This window comes from Ixodes scapularis, unplaced genomic scaffold, assembly GCF_016920785.2.
Source record: "Ixodes scapularis isolate PalLabHiFi unplaced genomic scaffold, ASM1692078v2 PGA_scaffold2__306_contigs__length_199485367, whole genome shotgun sequence".
NCBI lineage: Eukaryota > Metazoa > Arthropoda > Arachnida > Ixodida > Ixodidae > Ixodes > Ixodes scapularis.
Genome location: NW_024609857.1, coordinates 15,967,683 through 15,986,147, shown reverse-complemented (window position 1 = coordinate 15,986,147; position 18,465 = coordinate 15,967,683). Strand labels below are relative to the sequence as shown.

Genomic DNA, 18,465 nt, shown 5'->3' with positions numbered 1-18,465 from the left:
AGTTTCAACAAAAAGTAAACGCTACGCACCTCGCGACGAATACGACTGGGAGCATGACGGACACTTGAAGCTGGTTTCCATTTGAAACATGGTTCTTCTACATTACGTACAAAAGCTTTTTCGCATGTCAAACCTCGACGCGCAGCACGTAGCAAAGCAACGCTGGCTCGAAAACTCAAAAGCCAAGAATCAAACAAGCACGCGAAGTGCCGCCGTGCGGTGCAACTGGTGCAGCACGCAGCCAACGCAGCCACAGCAGCGACGCAAACCAATGTTGGCGCAAAACACAACCAAAACGTGCGCTTCGTCAACCGCTTCAAGCTTGATGCGCTTGATGCTACTTCTTCTCTTTGTTTGGCTTTCGATTAAAGCTCCGATTGGGCAAGAATTACTGTATCCAACTGCCAGTTTCTGAAACGCGAAGGTTAGTTCGAGTCACCCATGTGACGTAATAGAGAAGAATATAATTAGAACTGAATTGCCGAGCGCACCGTAAACAAATGCTCGCATTGTTGTTGTCATAAATTAAACTGCCAATTTTCTAAAATATTTGTTCAGTTATACAGAAATTAATGTTGGTATAACTGGTGCAGCGCTTACTCTTCTATAAATTTTTTTTAAAGAAAATCGCGTTCTTGTTTACATATTTTACACTTACCCGACGACAGTGACATCACGTAGCGTGTTTCTGTTTTCATTTCCCGTCGCCTGCCCTTCTGTTGCTAGAGGTAGATTCGCAGTGAGGCCTGTGAAATCATGGATTTTATTTCCAGTATCTGGAAGACCACATCGAAACCTGAGCCCAAGGTTCCCGAAGCCGACGCCCCGGACGTCCTGAGCAAACCCGTCGATGAGGAGCCCAAGGAGACCGTGATTCCACCGAAGGAGGCGAGCGCGGGCAGCGATTCGGGTTCGACGTCGGGTCCCGACTCCGAGGCTCCACCGTCGCCCGAAACCCCGAATCCCGACGTTCAGAACGAGGACAAGGCCTCCGTGGGAACGAGCATTTCCGTTCCACTCGAAAATGTATCTCAGAAGGCACTCGAATCTGCAAAATCTCTTGGAAGTAAGTGCATTCGCGAGGCGTCGACGCAACTCGTGTTTCTGTTCTAAGATCTGCTTTCGACATTCGGTTCTGTCAGAGCCGCCTCGTGACCTACCGGGTGAAACAAGGAGACGGTAGGCTCTTTAAATCGACCGGAAAATTCGGTTTCTTAACCTATCGCGCTACGACTTTGTGCAGCGTCGCCCACAGATGGTGCATTTTTTTTTGTAAAATTTGCAAAGAGCGAACTTACCTGAGGAAAAAGTAAAGAAAGAAAAAGGCTTAGCTCCTATGGAAACCCAGCGACGCCACCGGTCTGCAATCAACACGGCGCCGTTTTGCACGGTAGACAAGAGATGGCGCAACGAACGCCGCCAACGAATGAGCATACGGCGCCGAGAGCCAGCGTTTTTAGCAGACGATCTTTTCGAATCAAAAGCGGCGCGCGTTCCGCAAACGGCGACAGTTGCAGAAACAAAAACAGGCACGGTAACAACAAGCAACTGCAGTTCCTTGTCTGCTAAAAACGCCGGTTCTCGGCGTCGTCTGCTCGTTCGTTGGCAGCAGTTGGCGTCGCGACCGCTTGCGCCATCTCTTGTCTACCGTGCGAAACGGCGCCGTGTTGATTGCAGACCGGTGGCGTCGCTGCGTTTCCATAGGAGCTAAGCCTTTTTCTTTCTTTACTTTTTCCTCAGGTAAGTTCGCTCTTTGCAAATTTTACGAAAAAAATGCACCATTTGTGGGCAACGCTGCACAAAGTCGTAGCGCGATAGGTTAAGAAACCGAATTTTCCGGTCGATTTAAAGAGCCTACCGTCTCCTTGTTTCACCCGGTATTTCGTGCGCACAAAGTAATCGGTATTTTCTATTCTGCGGAACTAATGCGTAGCCGTGCAAGCGCTGTCTCCTATCTAGCTCGGATTTCGTAAGGCACCCGCGCGACAACAAATGAGTTTACGTCGCGGGCTAGTGGATGCATAGCCTTGTGTTAAACCGTGCAATGAATTTAGCGTCTCACAAAAAACAACATTAAAACTAATCTTTTTTTTTTTTTTTTTTTAGGCAAGTGGCTACTTGGAACGATTGTTGTGACTAGCGGATGATCTGTTATTTTATTATTTTTTTTTTTCACGTTAACGTCGTAATATGATTCATCGCGCGTTACACCAAAAAAAAAAAAAAAACATTAAATTAGTTAAAACACCTGTCGCTAGTGTCACACGAGCTGTTTGAATGGCTGCAGTTAAGAATAATGCTCGTCTTGATCGTTGTAGGTTTCCTCTTTTCTGTGGCCAACAAAGCTGGAAAAACGGTCCAAGAAACTGCGAAGCAGATCAAGACGACGGTGGAGGAAAACGTAAGCTAGGTGGCATCTGTTCATTTGACCATACATGCACAGACAAAGCAAGCAAAAGCTACAGTACTTCAATGTTCTTGGGGTGGTGCCACTGTTTGGAGTACCACATATCGACAGCACGCGCTGTCAGGAAACATGCAAAGAAATGACGAGAACCGTCAGTTGGAGAGAGACCTATTCACATGTTCCAGCGCAAAGAGGCAGAAGTATTATGCCAGAAAATGACCTGGTGTCGCCACACTATGACAGACGGTGCGAGATGAGGTACCCTAGCAGAGGTAGGTAGCGACGTCTCAAACAAAGAATTATCCTGGGCAGCGGACATCTGACTAAGATATTTGACTCTGAAGAAGCTAAGTCTCTTAGCAAACCATTGGCTGCAATGCTTAGCTTCCCCAGAAGATTCCTGATTGGAATACGCACAAGTATGTTTACCTGAACAAACGGCATGCGCAGAATGATTTTTAAGACACATACAGGGTGTCCCCGAAAAAAAATTTACAAGGTTTTCTTTACTGCAAAAATAAACTATGCATCGCTGAATGCTCGTTTTCCACCTGAGAGTAGCACTCGATGCGAACCAATATTTTATTCAAAAGTTATAAATGTTTTTTTGAAATAGTGAATGAGAAAATAGTGGCCGACGGGGCTCTCGAATACGAACAGTTGAACCTCGATTTAACCAAACCCGATTTTACGAATTTTACGATTAAACAAACAAATTCGGATTCCCCGCGCAGCTTGTGCGCGAGGCCTCTCTTCCTCAATTTCATGAAGTTCCCGATTTAACGAGATAATTAGCGGGTCCTGGGGATTTTGTTAATTCGAGGTTCAACTGTAGTGCTTTATGGCACCAGAAACTGAAGACTGACGAATATGGGCCCCATTTTCCCATTGAACTTTTCAGAAAATCGCTTATAACTTTTCAATAACGTATCGGTTTGTGCTGACACTCTGGCATCTGGTTCCGACCTCTAGTGCTATCTTTCGGCGGAAAATGAGCGTTTGGCCATGCATGGTTCAATTTTGCGGCGAAAAAATCCCTGTAAACTTTTTTTTGGAACATCCCGTAGTTCATTAGCCTCGTAGAGATGCAACTCTTTGGAGGTGCGTCCTTGTAACATTTTGTATGTTACATTCTGGATTTGTCTGAAATCATCCTTTATGCATTGGAAGCAAACTATGTGAATTGCTATTTCTTTTGTCATAATAATTTTGGTAATCTGCTAATTCTTTTTTTTTTTTTAAGAGGAAGAAAGGGATCTTCTGATAGCATACAAAAAAAATTCTGCTGTGCAACAATATGTTCAGCTATAGCCAACAATCAAAGTTTTATTCTTACAAGTTTCATTTAGCACACTTTATATTTTTAGTTGCCTCCAGCGTCAGAGACCTAGTGACCACAGCCCTGCCTTGCTGCTTGAGACATTTCTTTACAGTGTTACTCCACTTCAGACATAAGACTGTTTAGTTTTCTCACATCTTACTTCATTGTGAGCTTTGGCAGTAGGCAAGAAGACGACAACTAATTTTCAGTGAGGCTGAATCTACTGGATAGGAGAGGAGACATTTTGAAACATAAATTGGCAATAGTTATGTGTCGGTCCTTGATCCTTACATATTTATTCTTTCTCCAGTTGTGTCACACACTCGTGTTCATTTTCAGTCCTAATGTTAGAGTTAAGTCCTGCAGAACTCGTCCAAAATATAGTAATGTAATTAATGTTAAAACAATGTGTACAAAACATGATTAAGTATGTATACCATTGCAACGATAGCACCAAGTGAGCTAAAGAAAGTTGAACAGAGTACAGACATCAAATTTCCAAATTCCAGAGCATCCTTGCTGACTTCAACAGAGAACAAGAGTCTTTCGCCAAGACCAAACAGAGGTGCGACATCGGTATTCTCCCCTGGGTTGGCTGTGAGGATGAAGAGAATGTAAAGCAGCAAGTGCTGTCGCTCTCTGCTGTAAGTATTGTCCCACCCTCGCACTGTGCTATGGCAGTCCTTTGAACCTGTTTAGAGCATGCCGTTGTGGGAAGTGCAACCCTGGGCTCGTAGGTGAGAGATGCCTTCCTTTTCCCCAGGACAAGAGAAATTTTGTACGAAGCCCTCCGAGCGGTGTGCAGTTTGAGTTTGATATGGACACCATGTCTCCAGTCGCCATGGCTTTGCTTCAGGAAGACTCCAACCTGGAGAAGATGAGATTTGAGATTGTGCCCAAGTTGTGAGTTGTTTACCTATTGTAAGCATGCATCCATGCTGATATAAAATACTTATTTTTTCTTTTAACGTGATAGGCTTGTGTCGTGCCGGCCTCGGTGGTGTCACAAGAAAAGTCGGCGTCGGTGGCGTGCCGTGAAAATCCTGATTGCTCGATAGGGTCATGACATCACAGCAATATGACCTCGCACGGGAATTTCTAACAACCCACAGCGCTCACGTGTGGAATGAAAATTATTAAAATACATGCCATGTAATGCAGATTAAAGGTCGCTACATGTCTCAAATGATTTTACTCTATAAAGTAATTTGTTTGCATTATTTAAGCAGGATTCGAACCCACGACCCTTCAGTTGCGAGCTAGGCCACACGACGCGCTTGCACGGCTTGGGAACGGACAAGAGGTTACATGTTTTACTATTGTATTCCACCCTTAAAGGCAAAGCTTAAGTGTCCTCTAACTTCTTTAGTTTTTTTTTTTTTTTTTATAAAGTTTAGAATTAACAGGATGGCATTCTTACATTGAATTGAAGTTTATTTGGATTTTCACGGGCCAGGGACTGTAGAGCAGTAAAGACAGAAAGCATTTCTGCCTGACCAAGTACCATAATATAAATTTTACTTGAGCAAGCACCTTCTCCAAAGTTTTGTAATAATAGGTACCAAATTTTTGGTACTTTATGGTATTCTAAAGTCAAGATTTGGACTACAAATATTAACAAATTTATTAGCTTGATTTTATGAAAGAGTTGCACACAAAGGACGGAAATACAGCCCGCACAATTTGCGGCCGGAATGGGAAAAGGAGGGAAGTGGGAGGCAGTAGACAAAACACATTTTGGCTTAAAAATGTGTGAGTGGGGGGGGGGGGGTGCAAGCACAAAATTAAAGGCAACATTTCGCAGCGGCGGGACGGAGCGTGGAAAGTGCCCGGGGAGGGGTGCGGGTGCATATTCTCTCAACGAACATTCCTTTTTTTTTTTTGCTAGGGCCGTCAGCTCTTGTCTCAGGAAGGCTGCCTTCCTCTCCGATAAGGAGAAAGATGGCGACAATATGTTCCGAGTTGCCTGTTTTATGGCGTCAGTTTGCTGTTTTGTTTGTCCCGAAATTTACCAAAACATATTCCTGTGCAGTGCATATAGTGTGATACACCTTGCTGGCTATAGCATTTTTGGCTAACATGAAGTCACATAGAGCATTTGCTGTAATTCCATAATTGAAAGCATTTTGTTATACTTTGCATATGCTATTTATTATATGCATCCTCGTTTGAATGGCGTATGGTTCTGGTTTTTAGAGCACAAACTCTTAGACGTCTGTTTCCGGCTTGAGCGGCGGCGGCGGCGTAACTGCACATTGCATTATGGGACGTTTCCACTCGTGAAGGTCACGACAAAGGTTACGACCTTCGCAGCGACCTTAACGGGGCCTTCACGAGTGACCTTTGTGACGTCACGAGTGACGTTACTAGGGCCACGAGTGACGTAACGAAGGTCACTTGTGACGTCAGGAGGGTCACGACCAGGGTTGTAAAAGTTACTTTAAAAATGTACCTAAGATACAGTTACAGTTACTCCTACGAAAAGTTACTTAGGTACGCACCTAGGTACTTGCTTAAAGATGTACCTAGGTACAGGTACAGTTACTTTAAAGATACTGTCTTTATTTATTTTCCCCAAATTTGTAAAAATATATTGGAAGTAGAGCTTTTTATACTAAGGATACACTCAAAAACGAGTTCGATAAATGTGCTTTATTGGTGTCAATGCGATGTCCACATCGGTGTTGAGTCCTCACGTGCCTTGCCCCCCCGCTCCAATTGGTTCACCGAGGCCACAGCTTCCACTGCTTACCATTCATACCGAAACCGCCGAAACTCGCTTGACGTTCTTGCCTTCAGAGCCGGTGCTGACGCCGACGGGCCCAGAAGATGTCGGCCGCATGAAGAAACGCATTAGTCGAGTGCATATGCACCGAACCTTCGCGACGACGAGCGAAAGGCTTTAAGCTTGCTCGTTTTATTTTTTCTTTCGTTAGTCAGTAGAAAAATGAGTTTTTTTTTTGTTGTTGTTTTTTTCAGAACTTTCTCAGTTTTGATAACGGCAAAATTTGAGTCCGATTTATTGAGTGAAAACTGTATTATATATGCAATGTTACATTGCTTTACGATTGTAATTATAATTTATTTGTAATTATATCTTATATACTATTTATAGCAGAACAGTGCCACCACCAGGACAAGATACGGGCAACAGAAACTGCGCACATCGTTCAAGTTATCTCCTTCATTGTATAGCTGTCAGAGAAACTTCAAACACGCAATGAAGTCGATTTCAGTTTGAGATGAAGGAAGCAGGTCGCTATTTTCTCTAAACGGAGTTCCGAAGCGATTAAATAAATTGGTGTCGCTAGAACGGCATCGCTAATTCACCGTTCGCTCAAATGAACACCTACATTCACTAAAGTGTGTCGTTCGATGAAACATCATAAAACGTTGTTCGATCAAGTCAGTGTCTCCAATGCCGTACCCAACCCAATGTTAATCACTGCACATGGTAGTGTGTTAAAACTTCAAGATTTATAGTTTCTACCATTTTGATGAAGTGAATAGAAAAGTACCTGTAAAAAGTAACTTCACTTAGTTACAAGTTACTAGAAAATGTACCTAAGATACAAATACAGATACAGAGAAATTAAAGTACCTAGGTTTGTACCTCAGGTACAACAAAAGTACCTAGATACTGATTTCCAGTTACTTGTACCTAGGTACTTTACAACCCTGGCTCACGACTCACAAGTGACTTCACTAGGGTCACGAGTGACATCACGAAGGTCATGACCTTCACAGCGACCTTCACGAGTGACCTTCGTGGCATCACGAAGGTCACTCTTGAAGGCCTCGACAAAGGTCACGAGGGAGGGGGAAGGAGTCAAGGGGAAGAGAAGGAGGAGGAAAGGATACCCTCCTCTTTGTACCCTCCCCTCCCGCTCCTCAAGAGCTGCGCTCTAATTCGGCATTACAGGGAATTGTAAATGTTTTTCTCTTTTTTTTTATTTAGTGCTCCTGACCCTGGCACTTTCCTCGGAAAATAAAATTTCAATACTCTGCTCCGAAAAGCTGATGAATAGTGTCCCTTCCATTGTTCTCTCTTTGCTAGGATTCCAGAGTCAGACTTCTGGAGGAACTACTTCTACCGCGTCTCCCTCATCAAGCAATCGACACAGCTCAGTGCCCTTGGTGGCCACAACAAAGGTCAGCGCTCTTTCCAACAGCGTGTGTAGGCTCTTCTTGACCTATGACTGAATGTCACCTTCTGCTGTGGCAACAAACGTGGTGCCAACTTCTCATTTTAAAAAAGTGGTATATTCGCAGGAAGCAGCAGCAGCGGCGACTCGTCCTGTGCCTCTTCTCGACAGAGTCCCTCGGATGACAGCAACAAACGTAATGTTGACTTGACATTCGCTCTCTTGGCGTGGTGCCCTTCTCATGCACTTCCCTGACCACTTGTCGCAGTTTTTTTTTGTTTGTTCACTCGGGACGTCTGTTTTGTGAGTCGAGTTGGTTTGTTCCAAACAGTGTCATTATAGCAATGCTTCGGTGTAATTATAGTAACGCTTCACTTAATCGGACAGTGTCATTATAGCATCATGCAGCCTTCTTCCACATATGTGCAGTAATTGTATGTTGCTAAAAATAGCCTTATCAGTTGTTCAGGAAGTGGCTTTCTAGAACCCGATTGTACTCTATTTCATTTTGCAAAGGACCGCAGAGGTCCCTTCGAGCCATCGAAGCCAGTTAAGTGCTGCGTGAGTGTCGGATGAACTTCTGGCAGCGACTTGCAAAACGCTTAGTCCCATGATATATTCACAGCGCTGGGTTGGTTGGGATGGCTCACAGCATTTGCTGCGGTCCATCACCAAGTAAAACAGTATAGTACCTAGCTTGTCTGCATGAGGAATAAGCACCACAGCAAGCAAAGAGGTAAGGCTATGGGATCTACCTGGACAGGTTGGAGTGGTCCTCTCCTCTCTACTTGCTTTTGTGGTGCCAACTTTAAAAACTGGAACCTTGGAGACAAGGACATTAGGCAAACATAGTGGAGATTGGTTCCATTTTGAATATTTCACCCTCGCAAATTCAGTGGTTGCTGTTCAGTAGTTACCCAGGACACGACAGCATCGAGGTATGTGATAATGTCACCAGTAATCACACGGGCTGCATGCTAAAGTAGTTTGCGTATGCCGGTGATTATACTTATGTGATAATTACAGCTATGTGTGTGTGTTGAGAGGGGATTGTGGCAGTTCTGGGACGCTGCATATTTGTGTGAGCCATACTTTGCCCTGAACTCTGGTCAACATACACCTGTAGTCTCATGCAGTCCCTGGCTGCAGCTGCCAACCTATGCAACAGAAAAGTGACAGATTACGTTAATGGAGTGGTCTTCGAATGTGGATGAAGCCTTTCTTTAAACTACTGTCCTTCATGGTCCTCCACCCCGGCCCAGACAGAATATCCGAATATCAGCAAACTGGCCGATCACATGCTCTATCCTCTTGCGCAATTACTTTTAGCAAGGAAATTACTTATTTTATGTGTATTCAAGAATAGTGAGAGTCTAATTCTGCACCAGCCAACAGCTGTAGCAAGTCATAACTGGCCTCAACACATATCGGAGCAATATTTTGTTTGTCAACCTATCATCAATTCCGAAAAATCTTGTTTGGTTCATTTTTTTCTTTAGCACCCGACCCACTAGCCTGTCGATAACTGACTAGGGCTAAGGTGCGGCTGCTCTATTTGCGTCCCATAAACACTGTCTCAAATCTCTGCTCCGCCACAGAACATGGCCCGATGAGCCCCGATGATGAGGAGAACGCCCTGGACAGTCCCACCCACGAGTTTGTCTCTGATACCTACCAGGGGAACAACATTTCTGTGGAGGAAGTGAAGATGGGCATGAAGCAGTTAGGCATGGGGGACAAAGCAGGTTTGTAGGCACCCAGACATTTTGGGGTCTGGAAACCGAGGAGGTAATGCAGGCGATCCGGTGCACACGATTACCATATTTTCCAGTGTATAAGCTGTGCTTTTTATCCCTGAAATTTCTTATAGAATGGTTCCACTTCTATATGCATTTTTGTTTTGATCACTATGGACAATAACTGTCCTGCTCTTCCGGCAGTTCGATGATGGTCTGAAGCATACTGGCATAAGCCTGCAGCTGTGGCAACTCCGCGCACCATCCTAAATACCGCGGATGGGCTTTCCCTCCTAATCCGCGCCCGGCAATTGGTGGCTTTCGTGCAGAAGCGATGGCCGATACATAAAAACAAATCTGCCGCAGGGGTCATATTCTCATCCGATTTATCGGTGAAAATATTGAAACCGGTTCCGGCTTGCGATTAGTACATTGCGATCACAATACACATAGGTCATTCCAGGCCTAAATTCGACCCTCACGAATTCAGTCTAAAAAAATTGTATGTGTTATTGGTAGGGTTCCGTGTTGTCGAATAAATCAAAACAAAGTTGGAAAACGGTTGCCAGCGAATTTTCTGTCAATTCGGATTTATCTGAAAACCTGAATTTCGAGGTCACAGCGGCGAAGCATAAAGCAAAAAAGACTGTATTTTACGAATTAACTCCGTAAGAGCATAGGGTCAGTGGCAAGCACGTATCCGGGGGGGGAGGGGAAGGGATGGGATGGGATGGGATGGGATGGGATGGAATGGAGGTGGAGATGGGATGGGGCCTGGGCCCCTTCCCAAAATTCTTCCATTTTGCTGGGGCCTCCTTTCCCCATCCCCCTCATACAGCATTTTGTCATGGGTGCTCCCCCCCCCCCCCCCCCGAATCAAAATCTTGGCTATGTGCCTGGTCAGTGGTCATGAGGAGATGCCATTTCAGTTTCTTTTGAAATGTAGAACTAATGACAAAAGCAGTTTGCTTTTTAGCATGTCGAGGTTCCTTCACGCCAACAGGTCATGGTACCCGAGCTTCATTTATTTTGTTTTTGAATTTTTAAGATACAAGAATACAGTAAAATAAACTCAGAATTTTGAAGAATTGGGAATCTAACAAAAATAAACTTGGATAAACCCAGAATCTTCAGCAAAAAGTAAAATCCGAGAAAAATCTTCCGAATTTCACAAGAAATGAACTCAGAAAATGAGGAATCCAAGTTATTGGTGATGATAAAGTACCTCTTCCAAGATATTTTTGCTATAACTATTCTTTTCTTTTTTTTTTTTTGACGACACCTTGAATGTTGTGGAAAACGGGCCTCAACTGGTAAAAAACACAATTTTCTTCAGGAAGGTTTCAGGTGAGAGCGAAAAATAAACACCATTTTTAGTAGGTAAATTATTCTTAAATTATCCAATAGGTTTTGTCACATATTTCTGAGTGCTTTTTAAAGGTAGAGGTGCATTAAAAATGTCCTAAAAATATTATATTCACCTGTTATTTTCAAAGACACGCCGCCATGTGAAAACTTAAAACCTAAGACCCGTTCACACACTTGCGTCCTTTTAAAGGGGCCCTGCAATCATATTTAAGTGTCTACCTTTTTTGCGGTTTCTACGTCTCTCGAAGTTCGGGCAAGCCAGCGGGCACGGAGAGAGTAACTAAATATCAGTGCATCATATTTAAAAAAAAAAGTTGTACCACAATGATTTTGAAAAAGATACTTTCATATCACCAATAACGCATACAATTTTTTTAGACCAAATTCGTAAGGGTAGAATTTAGGCCTGGATCGTTTGGCATAGAATGACCCATATATGATAACTTATCAGTCCATTTTTGCCACGCCAACTGCACAGAGAGGTGCGACTCAACTACCGACTTTCTCATAAAAACATCTGTTTATAGGAAGGTGCTAACTATAGACTGGAAATCATGGAACCTGGGACTGTGGTACAACGAGATGGACGAGCACGGGACTCTCGAGTCTCCTTGAGTTGCTCCACTTGACTCATCAGACTTTCTGTGTCGCAAAACTTCAATAATCTTCTCGAGACGCAACAAGTTCTGAGATTTCTGTGTTTGTCCATTCTTCTTGCGCAAGAGTTAGTGTAGAGAAAACAATTCTATAAGATGATCTCCAGCACCCATAGGTCTAGGCCAAAGTGCCAAGGCATCTTCACTGGGTAATGGTATTTTCCTTACTGGTTGGGCTGCATGCAATCTGGGCTTTCTCTTTTATTCAGTGTAGCAGCATATTTTCTGGACTATATAACCCACAAAGTAAGGTTTGACCGGAAAAAACAACTTTTGTTGTGGATAGTCCACGCTCGGTGCATAGTCCGCACCCAATGCACAGTCTGCACCCATTGTGTAGTTCACATGTAACATTCATACACAGCACACCTTGAAAAAGGCCCGCTTTATTAGTGCACATTCACAAAATTCATAACATCTTGTCGTAATAAACTCGAAAAAAAAAAAAAAAAATCTTTTGTATTTAGCGATTTTCACGTGTTTCTGAACTTACATTCAAGGCTCCGTCTTTAGACCGCCAGGCACTGTGAAATTCTGATTTGCTCAAGAAAGCTTCGAGCAAACCTGTCTTGACAGCTTTCTTTTCTAGCTGCTGGGTGCCGTCGATTTTGCAGAAGTTGCCAATAGTACACCCCTGTGTATAGGGTGTTTTCACGTGACGTCAACCTGCCATTTTTTTTGTTGTTAGATGACAGCGTGATGAAACCTATAGACCTCGGTGCACTACGTGCTTGATGGTGTCGGATGAATCCTTCAAACGCTCGCCTTCGGCACACGCCAGGCTGCTCATAACAACAAAATGGTGGACATAATGACGTCAATGAAAAAACCATAGAGTCCATACCGCATAAAATTTAAGCTTTTAAATGTGTATAGTTCCTCGGAGTATAATCCGCAAAATATGGTAGCCTCGTTCGGGGCTTTATGATATAGAGAAAGGCTTTTTCATTTCTGAAATGGTAACCATGGAGACATGCGGAAACTATATAGATAGAAGTTAAGGGCAGGGAGATGAGAGCGCGCTGGGACGTCGGTGCACCGAATGGAATGACTAGCGGCTAGGTGCGAAGCTAGCCAGCCGCCTTGGTCTGTGCTCGCTGTTCGGACGCATCTACCCACTAATCGTTCTAACCAGAGCTCGGCGTTCCAACGGCCCCGTGCGCTCTCGTCTCCTCCTCTCCCTCAGTTTCTACCAGTATTGAGTACCTCAGTTGATCGGCGAAGTGATGAGGTGATGACAAGGAGCGTCTTCATCTTTAGCAGATGACGAGTGGGAGAAGGAGCTGCAGCAGGAGCTCCAGGACTACGAGGTGGTGGCCACAGACGCAGCCGCGCACGCCGATGATCCGGAGTGGGAGAACGAAATCCAGGAGATGTTGGCCTCCGACAAGTGAAGCGGGGGGGGACTTGCACGATGACGTATGCAGCGAGCTGTCTGTCGGCGCTTTGGGAAGAAAGAGCTGCCATTTTCTGCTAGTCTTCTTTTTTTATTTCTTCTTCCGGACATTTGTTTTGCCCTCGTGGCCTTTTTTTTTTTTAAATCACGTGAACATTTTTTTTAAAACATTTTTTGGGTTATTGGCAGACAATGTTATTAGATAGACTCAATTACCGAACTGCCCGTAGACGCCGCTTCCACCCTTTCTTGTCTTGACTTCTGGGTTATTGGCAGACAGCGTTATTAGATCGACTCGGTTACGGAACTGCCCGTAGGCACCGCTTCCATGAGCGGTACCCCCCTCTCCCCCCAAAGACTGCCTCTGGTCGTTTGACGCACCACCCGTTATGGTGTCTGGGACACGTCTCCACCCGGCGTGTAATCATTGCGCACAAAAAAGCGGTCCCTCGATTTTCGCTCGACGACGTCACAAAAGTGTCGCGCCGTCGCCAAACGCGATCCTGGCGGTGCCGCATCAGTCGGCAGTGGATGTGGCAAACGCCTGTTCTGCCGCAGGTCGCCCTCCAACATTTCTACGACCAAGTGCTAGGATCGCGACATCCGACAGTGCGACGCTCCGTCTTTTGCGACGTCATTTGTGGCCGCTTTTTGACCGCTTTCAATATACGGGCAGAATAGGACGCTAAATGTTGGAGATGCATTCGAGGCACCATACCGCCGTTGCTTGGGGGAATGACTGCTACGGTAACTACAGTTGTACAGGTTTTGAAGCACGGCGTCTAGGTGGCGCTTTGCCGTAACGTCCCCGGGGATTGCGGTTTTTGAAATGCAGCCTCTAGACTGCGCTTTGTACGGCGGGGGTTGCGGGCTTGGTCCCGTGGAGGGGGTACTCCTCCACGAAAGAGTCGATCTAGTAACATTGCTGGCAGGTAGCGACTAGAAACGGCTCTTGTCGGAGGTTTAAAAGAACAAAAGTTGAAAGGTTTGTCTTCCATTCGTTCGCAGAACACGGAAAAATGCGGCGAGCTCTCACTTCAAAGAACGGCAGTTGAGAAAAAGTTTTTTTGTTTGACTGGGAAGTATACCCACGATGCGGATCAGTGCAGGTTCTAGGTCAAAAAGGTGCCGTAACTGAAAGGCTGTCGAATACAAACAGTGCAGTTTTATTTGGACATGTCTATTAAGGCAGTAAGGGTGGTCTTTGGCGATATTTCACGGTTTAAGATGTTACAGATGCGAGTTCTTTGTTAAACCAAGTTTCTTGAAGTGAGGTTCGGCTGCCTTTATATGTAGAGAGCTATATAGTATTACACTTATAACAAATAAGCTAGTTTTAGAATGAAATGGGTCTATATTGCATAGAAATAGAAAGCATAGAGGTCTATATTAGCGAGTGCATGCCCCAGATCATTATTAACAGTCTTAGAATGATGAATTGACTATACAACAAACTTTCAATTTATAAAAAGCTGCAGACCCCCAAAAATATATATTGTTAGTATAATCCTTTTTAGCATGCTGGCCCACTTGTGTTCTTCAGTCAGTCTGCTAGGATGCATATTCTCTTGAGCCTTGGATTTCGTGCGTCTCTTGTAAGAGCAAAAGAATTTGAGATGTGGACTAAATTGTTAGCTAAGTATATGCTACACTTGTTTGCCGGGCACTTGCACAGTATGGAATCTACACAAGCTCCAAACATATGTTTCTATTTGTAAGAATTCTTCACAAGTGGGTACTTTTTCCCACAGGTATACTCCGATTATTCCGAGCTTCTGTCACATATTTTTTAGATTGTGCGTGACTTGGGAAGTTGTGACGGCATGTTTCGTATTTAATGTCATGTTCTGCATTATTTGGGTACAATAGAACGCCAAATTAATTGTTTTAAATGTCATGTAATTGTTTCACTTTTATCTGGAAGCTACATTTCTCCCGTTTGCGTTGACAGTTTGTATATAGAGTGTGTATATTCGAGTAAACCTGTTACGTAGCACCTGTTCTGATCTTTGGTGCACATGTGTGGTACATATGGGCAAGAATGCGTATGTACAAGTGTTAACTGTTTTAAGCTCCTCTCTTGGAATGGTGGCTTTCAGACATTCCACTGCCTTTTGAAGGAGCTGGTAATATATAGAAGCCATACTTGCTTTTGGCTTTGAACATTCCTGTTTCTTTTTTTCTTTTGACTGTCCATTCTTGTGAAGATGTTTGGCAGAGGAGGTGAGGAGTGATCTGCTTTCTGGGCAAAATACACACATCTTATGCTGTGTAATGGCATGTCAATTGCAGAACCATTAAACGGCTAAATTCAAGTCTCTTTGTCTGTATTTGGTGTGCTGGAAGTGATTAAACACTTACCAGTTTGTCTTAGATATGCTGTGGTGGCTCTTGCATTTAAACCCCCTGTGCAGCTTTCATTCCAGATGAATTTCTACTAACTTTGAAAGCATGTGCAGGGCAATGCTGGGATATTGCAGTGGTGTTTTGCTGTGCCAGGTCAGGAAATGATAATAAAACTGGCTTCTAATAGGATAGTCAAATTGGCTGAAGCCTAAGGCAACATGAGCAGATGGGGCTAAATTATATGTAGTTGCAGAAAACTTGATTGCCACCAAATGTATTTGGCAGTCAAGATGTTTCTTTATAATTTTTTCGGAAGTTATTCTGCAAACAAAAGCGCTTTGCCCCTGGGAAATATTTCCTGAAAACCGACAGCTTTTGAAGCGGTGGTTTTCCTCAATGCACTGTCTCGGTGCAGGGAAGCCAAGAAGCTCCAGTTTGTACAGCGCTGGATTTCACTTCCAGTAAACATGCGCCATTTCTTTTTCAATTCGATATTATTATTATATAATGGGGGCCGTATACCTTACATGAGCTAATGACGTTTTAGCGAACAGTGACATTTGAGCGAATCGACGTTTTAGCGAATAACGGGGGCGCGTATAAAAAGTCGCCCCCCACCGACCCCCTCCTCTCCCCTCCCCTCCCCTCGCGCACTGCGCTTACGCCGCTTCGCGGCGATAGCAGCGATAGTCTGCGGCGACTCGTGACAAAAATGTTAACCCATTTGGCCCACCCGTAAGCAACGCTTCGCGGCGGCCGACTTCCGCTAAAGAGTCATTCGGTGAAACGTGGGCGTTTGCTAATTCGATCAAGTGAGTGCCTTCCGGTGTAGGTCGCGGTGAACAAGTTTCATCGTATGTTCATACCTTTATTTACTTTTCTCCAGCAGAGTTATTTGGCGTCGGCACTTTTCAATGGACGGATAAAAGTGGTATGCTGTAACGGTCACGAAACCTCGCTGCGCGGTTTCACTTTCAAGGCTTACGCTGGCGGGATTACAAAAATGTTAACTTACCTGACTTACCCGTACACACCGCTTCGCGACTGCCGAATTCGCTAAAAGGAGGCTCATCGCCGTTTGGGTTCGATCAAGTGAGTGCCTCCCCGTTAAAACGGCGTTCGCTAAAACGAGCTTCTCTAAACCGCATGCCTCCGACGCTGGCGCATGCTGACATCCCGATCGGTTCATTTGCGGACAAGGCTACATTTACAATCCGCCCATCGTTAACTCTATTTCCAATCGGAAAGTGGGTGACGTGGTTTCTATGACAACCAAAGAAAACACGCTGCCCAAACAACCGCTCTGGTCGTGCGGTCGCGTTTCACGTCACGGACATTAGGGGAAGCAAAGCGAAATTCCCGCAACAGTTCTTGGACGCAGCGAGTTCGAAAGAAGCCAGGCGTGGTATGTGGACAGTCGCTGCGGCGCACAAAAAGAGCACCGGCCCGATCGACTCCTACGACAGCCTCAATGACGTGCACCTCTGTTCCCACTTCAGCCGGCGCACCGTACAGCAGCGCATGGCACGGATCGGCCTCGTGCAGAACATCATGCCGGACGGACGGCCCGACCCCGCGAGTCACTGCTGCTGCGGCGACAGACTGCCGGTGCTCGGCGAATCTAAGAACGTTGTCAATGCCAGCGCGCGAAGCTTCGACCGAGACCGAACTTCCAAAGAAGTGTGTTCCGTTTGCCACAAGAGAATCGTTCCGGCCGCCCTGAAGAAGTTCGTTTCGCCGTACCTACTCCCCGTGAGTCCAGCGTCAAAAGTAAGGCCCCAACCTAAAGGAAGGACGACCATCGGTAGTTCCGGGGTCAATTTGGCGATGAAGCGGAGGTCGGCAGAGTCGTCTAGATCGGCGACTGCGAGCAGCGACCCGACGGGAGACCGTACTTCCCAAACAAAAAACCTCTTCCCGAAGAAATCGGGCTGTCAGCTTACCTTCGTGTTCCGAGGAACTGGACTGGCAGCGCAGGACAAGACGTTGCAAGGCAGCCCTCAGACTGTCAGGGTGACTCAGCAACATTGTGGCGGGAACCCTTTGACGGTTTACGCTGACCGGATATCTCGCGGAGAAATGCTCACTTTCATGTCCCGCAGGCACTGTGGCTACCCCTTTAGCATCGTGATATTTGTCGATGGCATCAGAGATGTCCAGCTGAGTAGTTGCTGCGAATACCGTTACGGCGTCGGTGCCCGTTTGGGTGGCGCTCTCGGACACTTTACGCTGGTCGACATCAAGGGTGGAAGTCCTTGCTACAAGTGCATGCTGGAAAGACAGTTCCGAAATTTGCCCCGTGATATGCTTGGAATTCTGTCGTTGCCAGATAGAACAGCGAATCGGCAGCCAGTACAGGAAGGGTGGTCGACAATCCAAGCTAAGCACACATTTGATACAGGTGCTCTTTCCAGTAGATCTGGGAGCCCAACTGCTGCTTCTAGTTCCGACAAAGAGGACAGCACACATTCAATAGCAAACTCCGATTCTCCTAGAACAGAAGATGTAGAACAATCCTTGCAAAGAGATACGAGTCGGTCAGACGACAACTGTGAGGACCAAGAGCAACTTAGCATGGAAAAAATACTCAGTGCAAGTGAAACAGATCTGCACGTGGTATTTTCCAGTAGTCCATCAAGCGCACCCGAGCGCACAGATAGATCTCCCCCAGAAACGGACATCGCTGTTGCGTCTGCTAACGGTATTACAGATAAATTTAAAAATCTGGAGATTACTGACAGCATTGAACCGAGCTTAACAGAGAATAGTACTATACTGTCGTCCAACCCGGCCAATCTGGATGGTGCAGACACCGAGCCAGATTCAAATGAATTGTCAGATATGACAGAAGGCCATCCTGAACCACATTTGAATCCGATTCATCCTTCTGTGTACTATGTGCAAGACAAAAAGAAGCAATGGGGTTCCGATCCAGGTCATGGGGAAAGCTTCTCATCAGATGAGGAAGCACAAGGCATCACTGTGACGGTCGAAGCAGACATACATGCTTGTCCTCAAGACTCTGGCATCAATGTAAATAAAAAGCGGGACAATATGCACAGTAATAAAAGTGCTCCTTGAAACACCAGA

At 45.2% G+C, this 18,465-nt stretch overlaps 3 protein-coding genes across 6 annotated transcripts in view; 2 read left to right on the top strand and 1 right to left on the bottom strand.

Annotated features, from left to right (window-relative positions):
• Positions 1-678, bottom strand: part of LOC8034031 (RING finger protein 17) — a 95,041-nt gene extending 94,363 nt beyond the window's left edge. The window contains exon 1 of one of the 2 annotated variants that reach the window (XM_040211041.2): positions 30-678. In XM_040211041.2, the coding sequence (XP_040066975.1) occupies positions 30-90 (61 nt within the window). In that variant the 5' untranslated portion in view covers positions 91-678. The remainder of the gene's footprint in view (positions 1-29) is intronic. The other variant, XM_040211040.3, reaches the window with a different exon arrangement.
• LOC8034025 (synapse-associated protein 1) lies at positions 669-15,344 on the top strand. 3 transcript variants are annotated; one of them, XM_029987625.3, is made up of 8 exons: positions 669-1,066; positions 2,319-2,401; positions 4,238-4,372; positions 4,492-4,631; positions 7,786-7,880; positions 8,001-8,069; positions 9,472-9,618; positions 12,894-15,344. In XM_029987625.3, exons 1-8 carry the CDS (start codon positions 757-759, stop codon positions 13,025-13,027), a joined length of 1,113 nt encoding a protein of 370 aa, XP_029843485.2. In that variant the 5' UTR covers positions 669-756; the 3' UTR covers positions 13,028-15,344. The 3 variants fall into 3 exon arrangements, with proteins under 3 accessions (XP_029843485.2, XP_029843486.2, XP_029843487.2); XM_029987626.4 differs by having other exon boundaries at positions 752-1,066; positions 12,897-15,344; XM_029987627.4 differs by lacking the exon at positions 9,472-9,618 and having other exon boundaries at positions 752-1,066.
• An 813-nt stretch (positions 15,345-16,157) lies between these two features.
• Positions 16,158-18,462, top strand: LOC8034023. The gene has a single exon (XM_029987624.4). It carries the CDS (start codon positions 16,783-16,785, stop codon positions 18,454-18,456), a length of 1,674 nt encoding a protein of 557 aa, XP_029843484.2. The 5' UTR covers positions 16,158-16,782; the 3' UTR covers positions 18,457-18,462.
• The last annotated feature ends 3 nt before the right edge of the window (positions 18,463-18,465 follow it).

Coding starts and splice junctions, on each gene's coding strand:
- LOC8034025 (XM_029987625.3), top strand. CDS start 757: ATGGATTTTATTTCCAGTATCTGGAAGACCACATCGAAACCTGAGCCC. Junction 1,067..2,318: donor ATCTGCAAAATCTCTTGGAA/GTAAGTGCATTC, acceptor TGATCGTTGTAG/GTTTCCTCTTTTCTGTGGCC. Junction 8,070..9,471: donor CTCGGATGACAGCAACAAAC/GTAATGTTGACT, acceptor GCTCCGCCACAG/AACATGGCCCGATGAGCCCC.
- LOC8034023 (XM_029987624.4), top strand. CDS start 16,783: ATGTGGACAGTCGCTGCGGCGCACAAAAAGAGCACCGGCCCGATCGAC.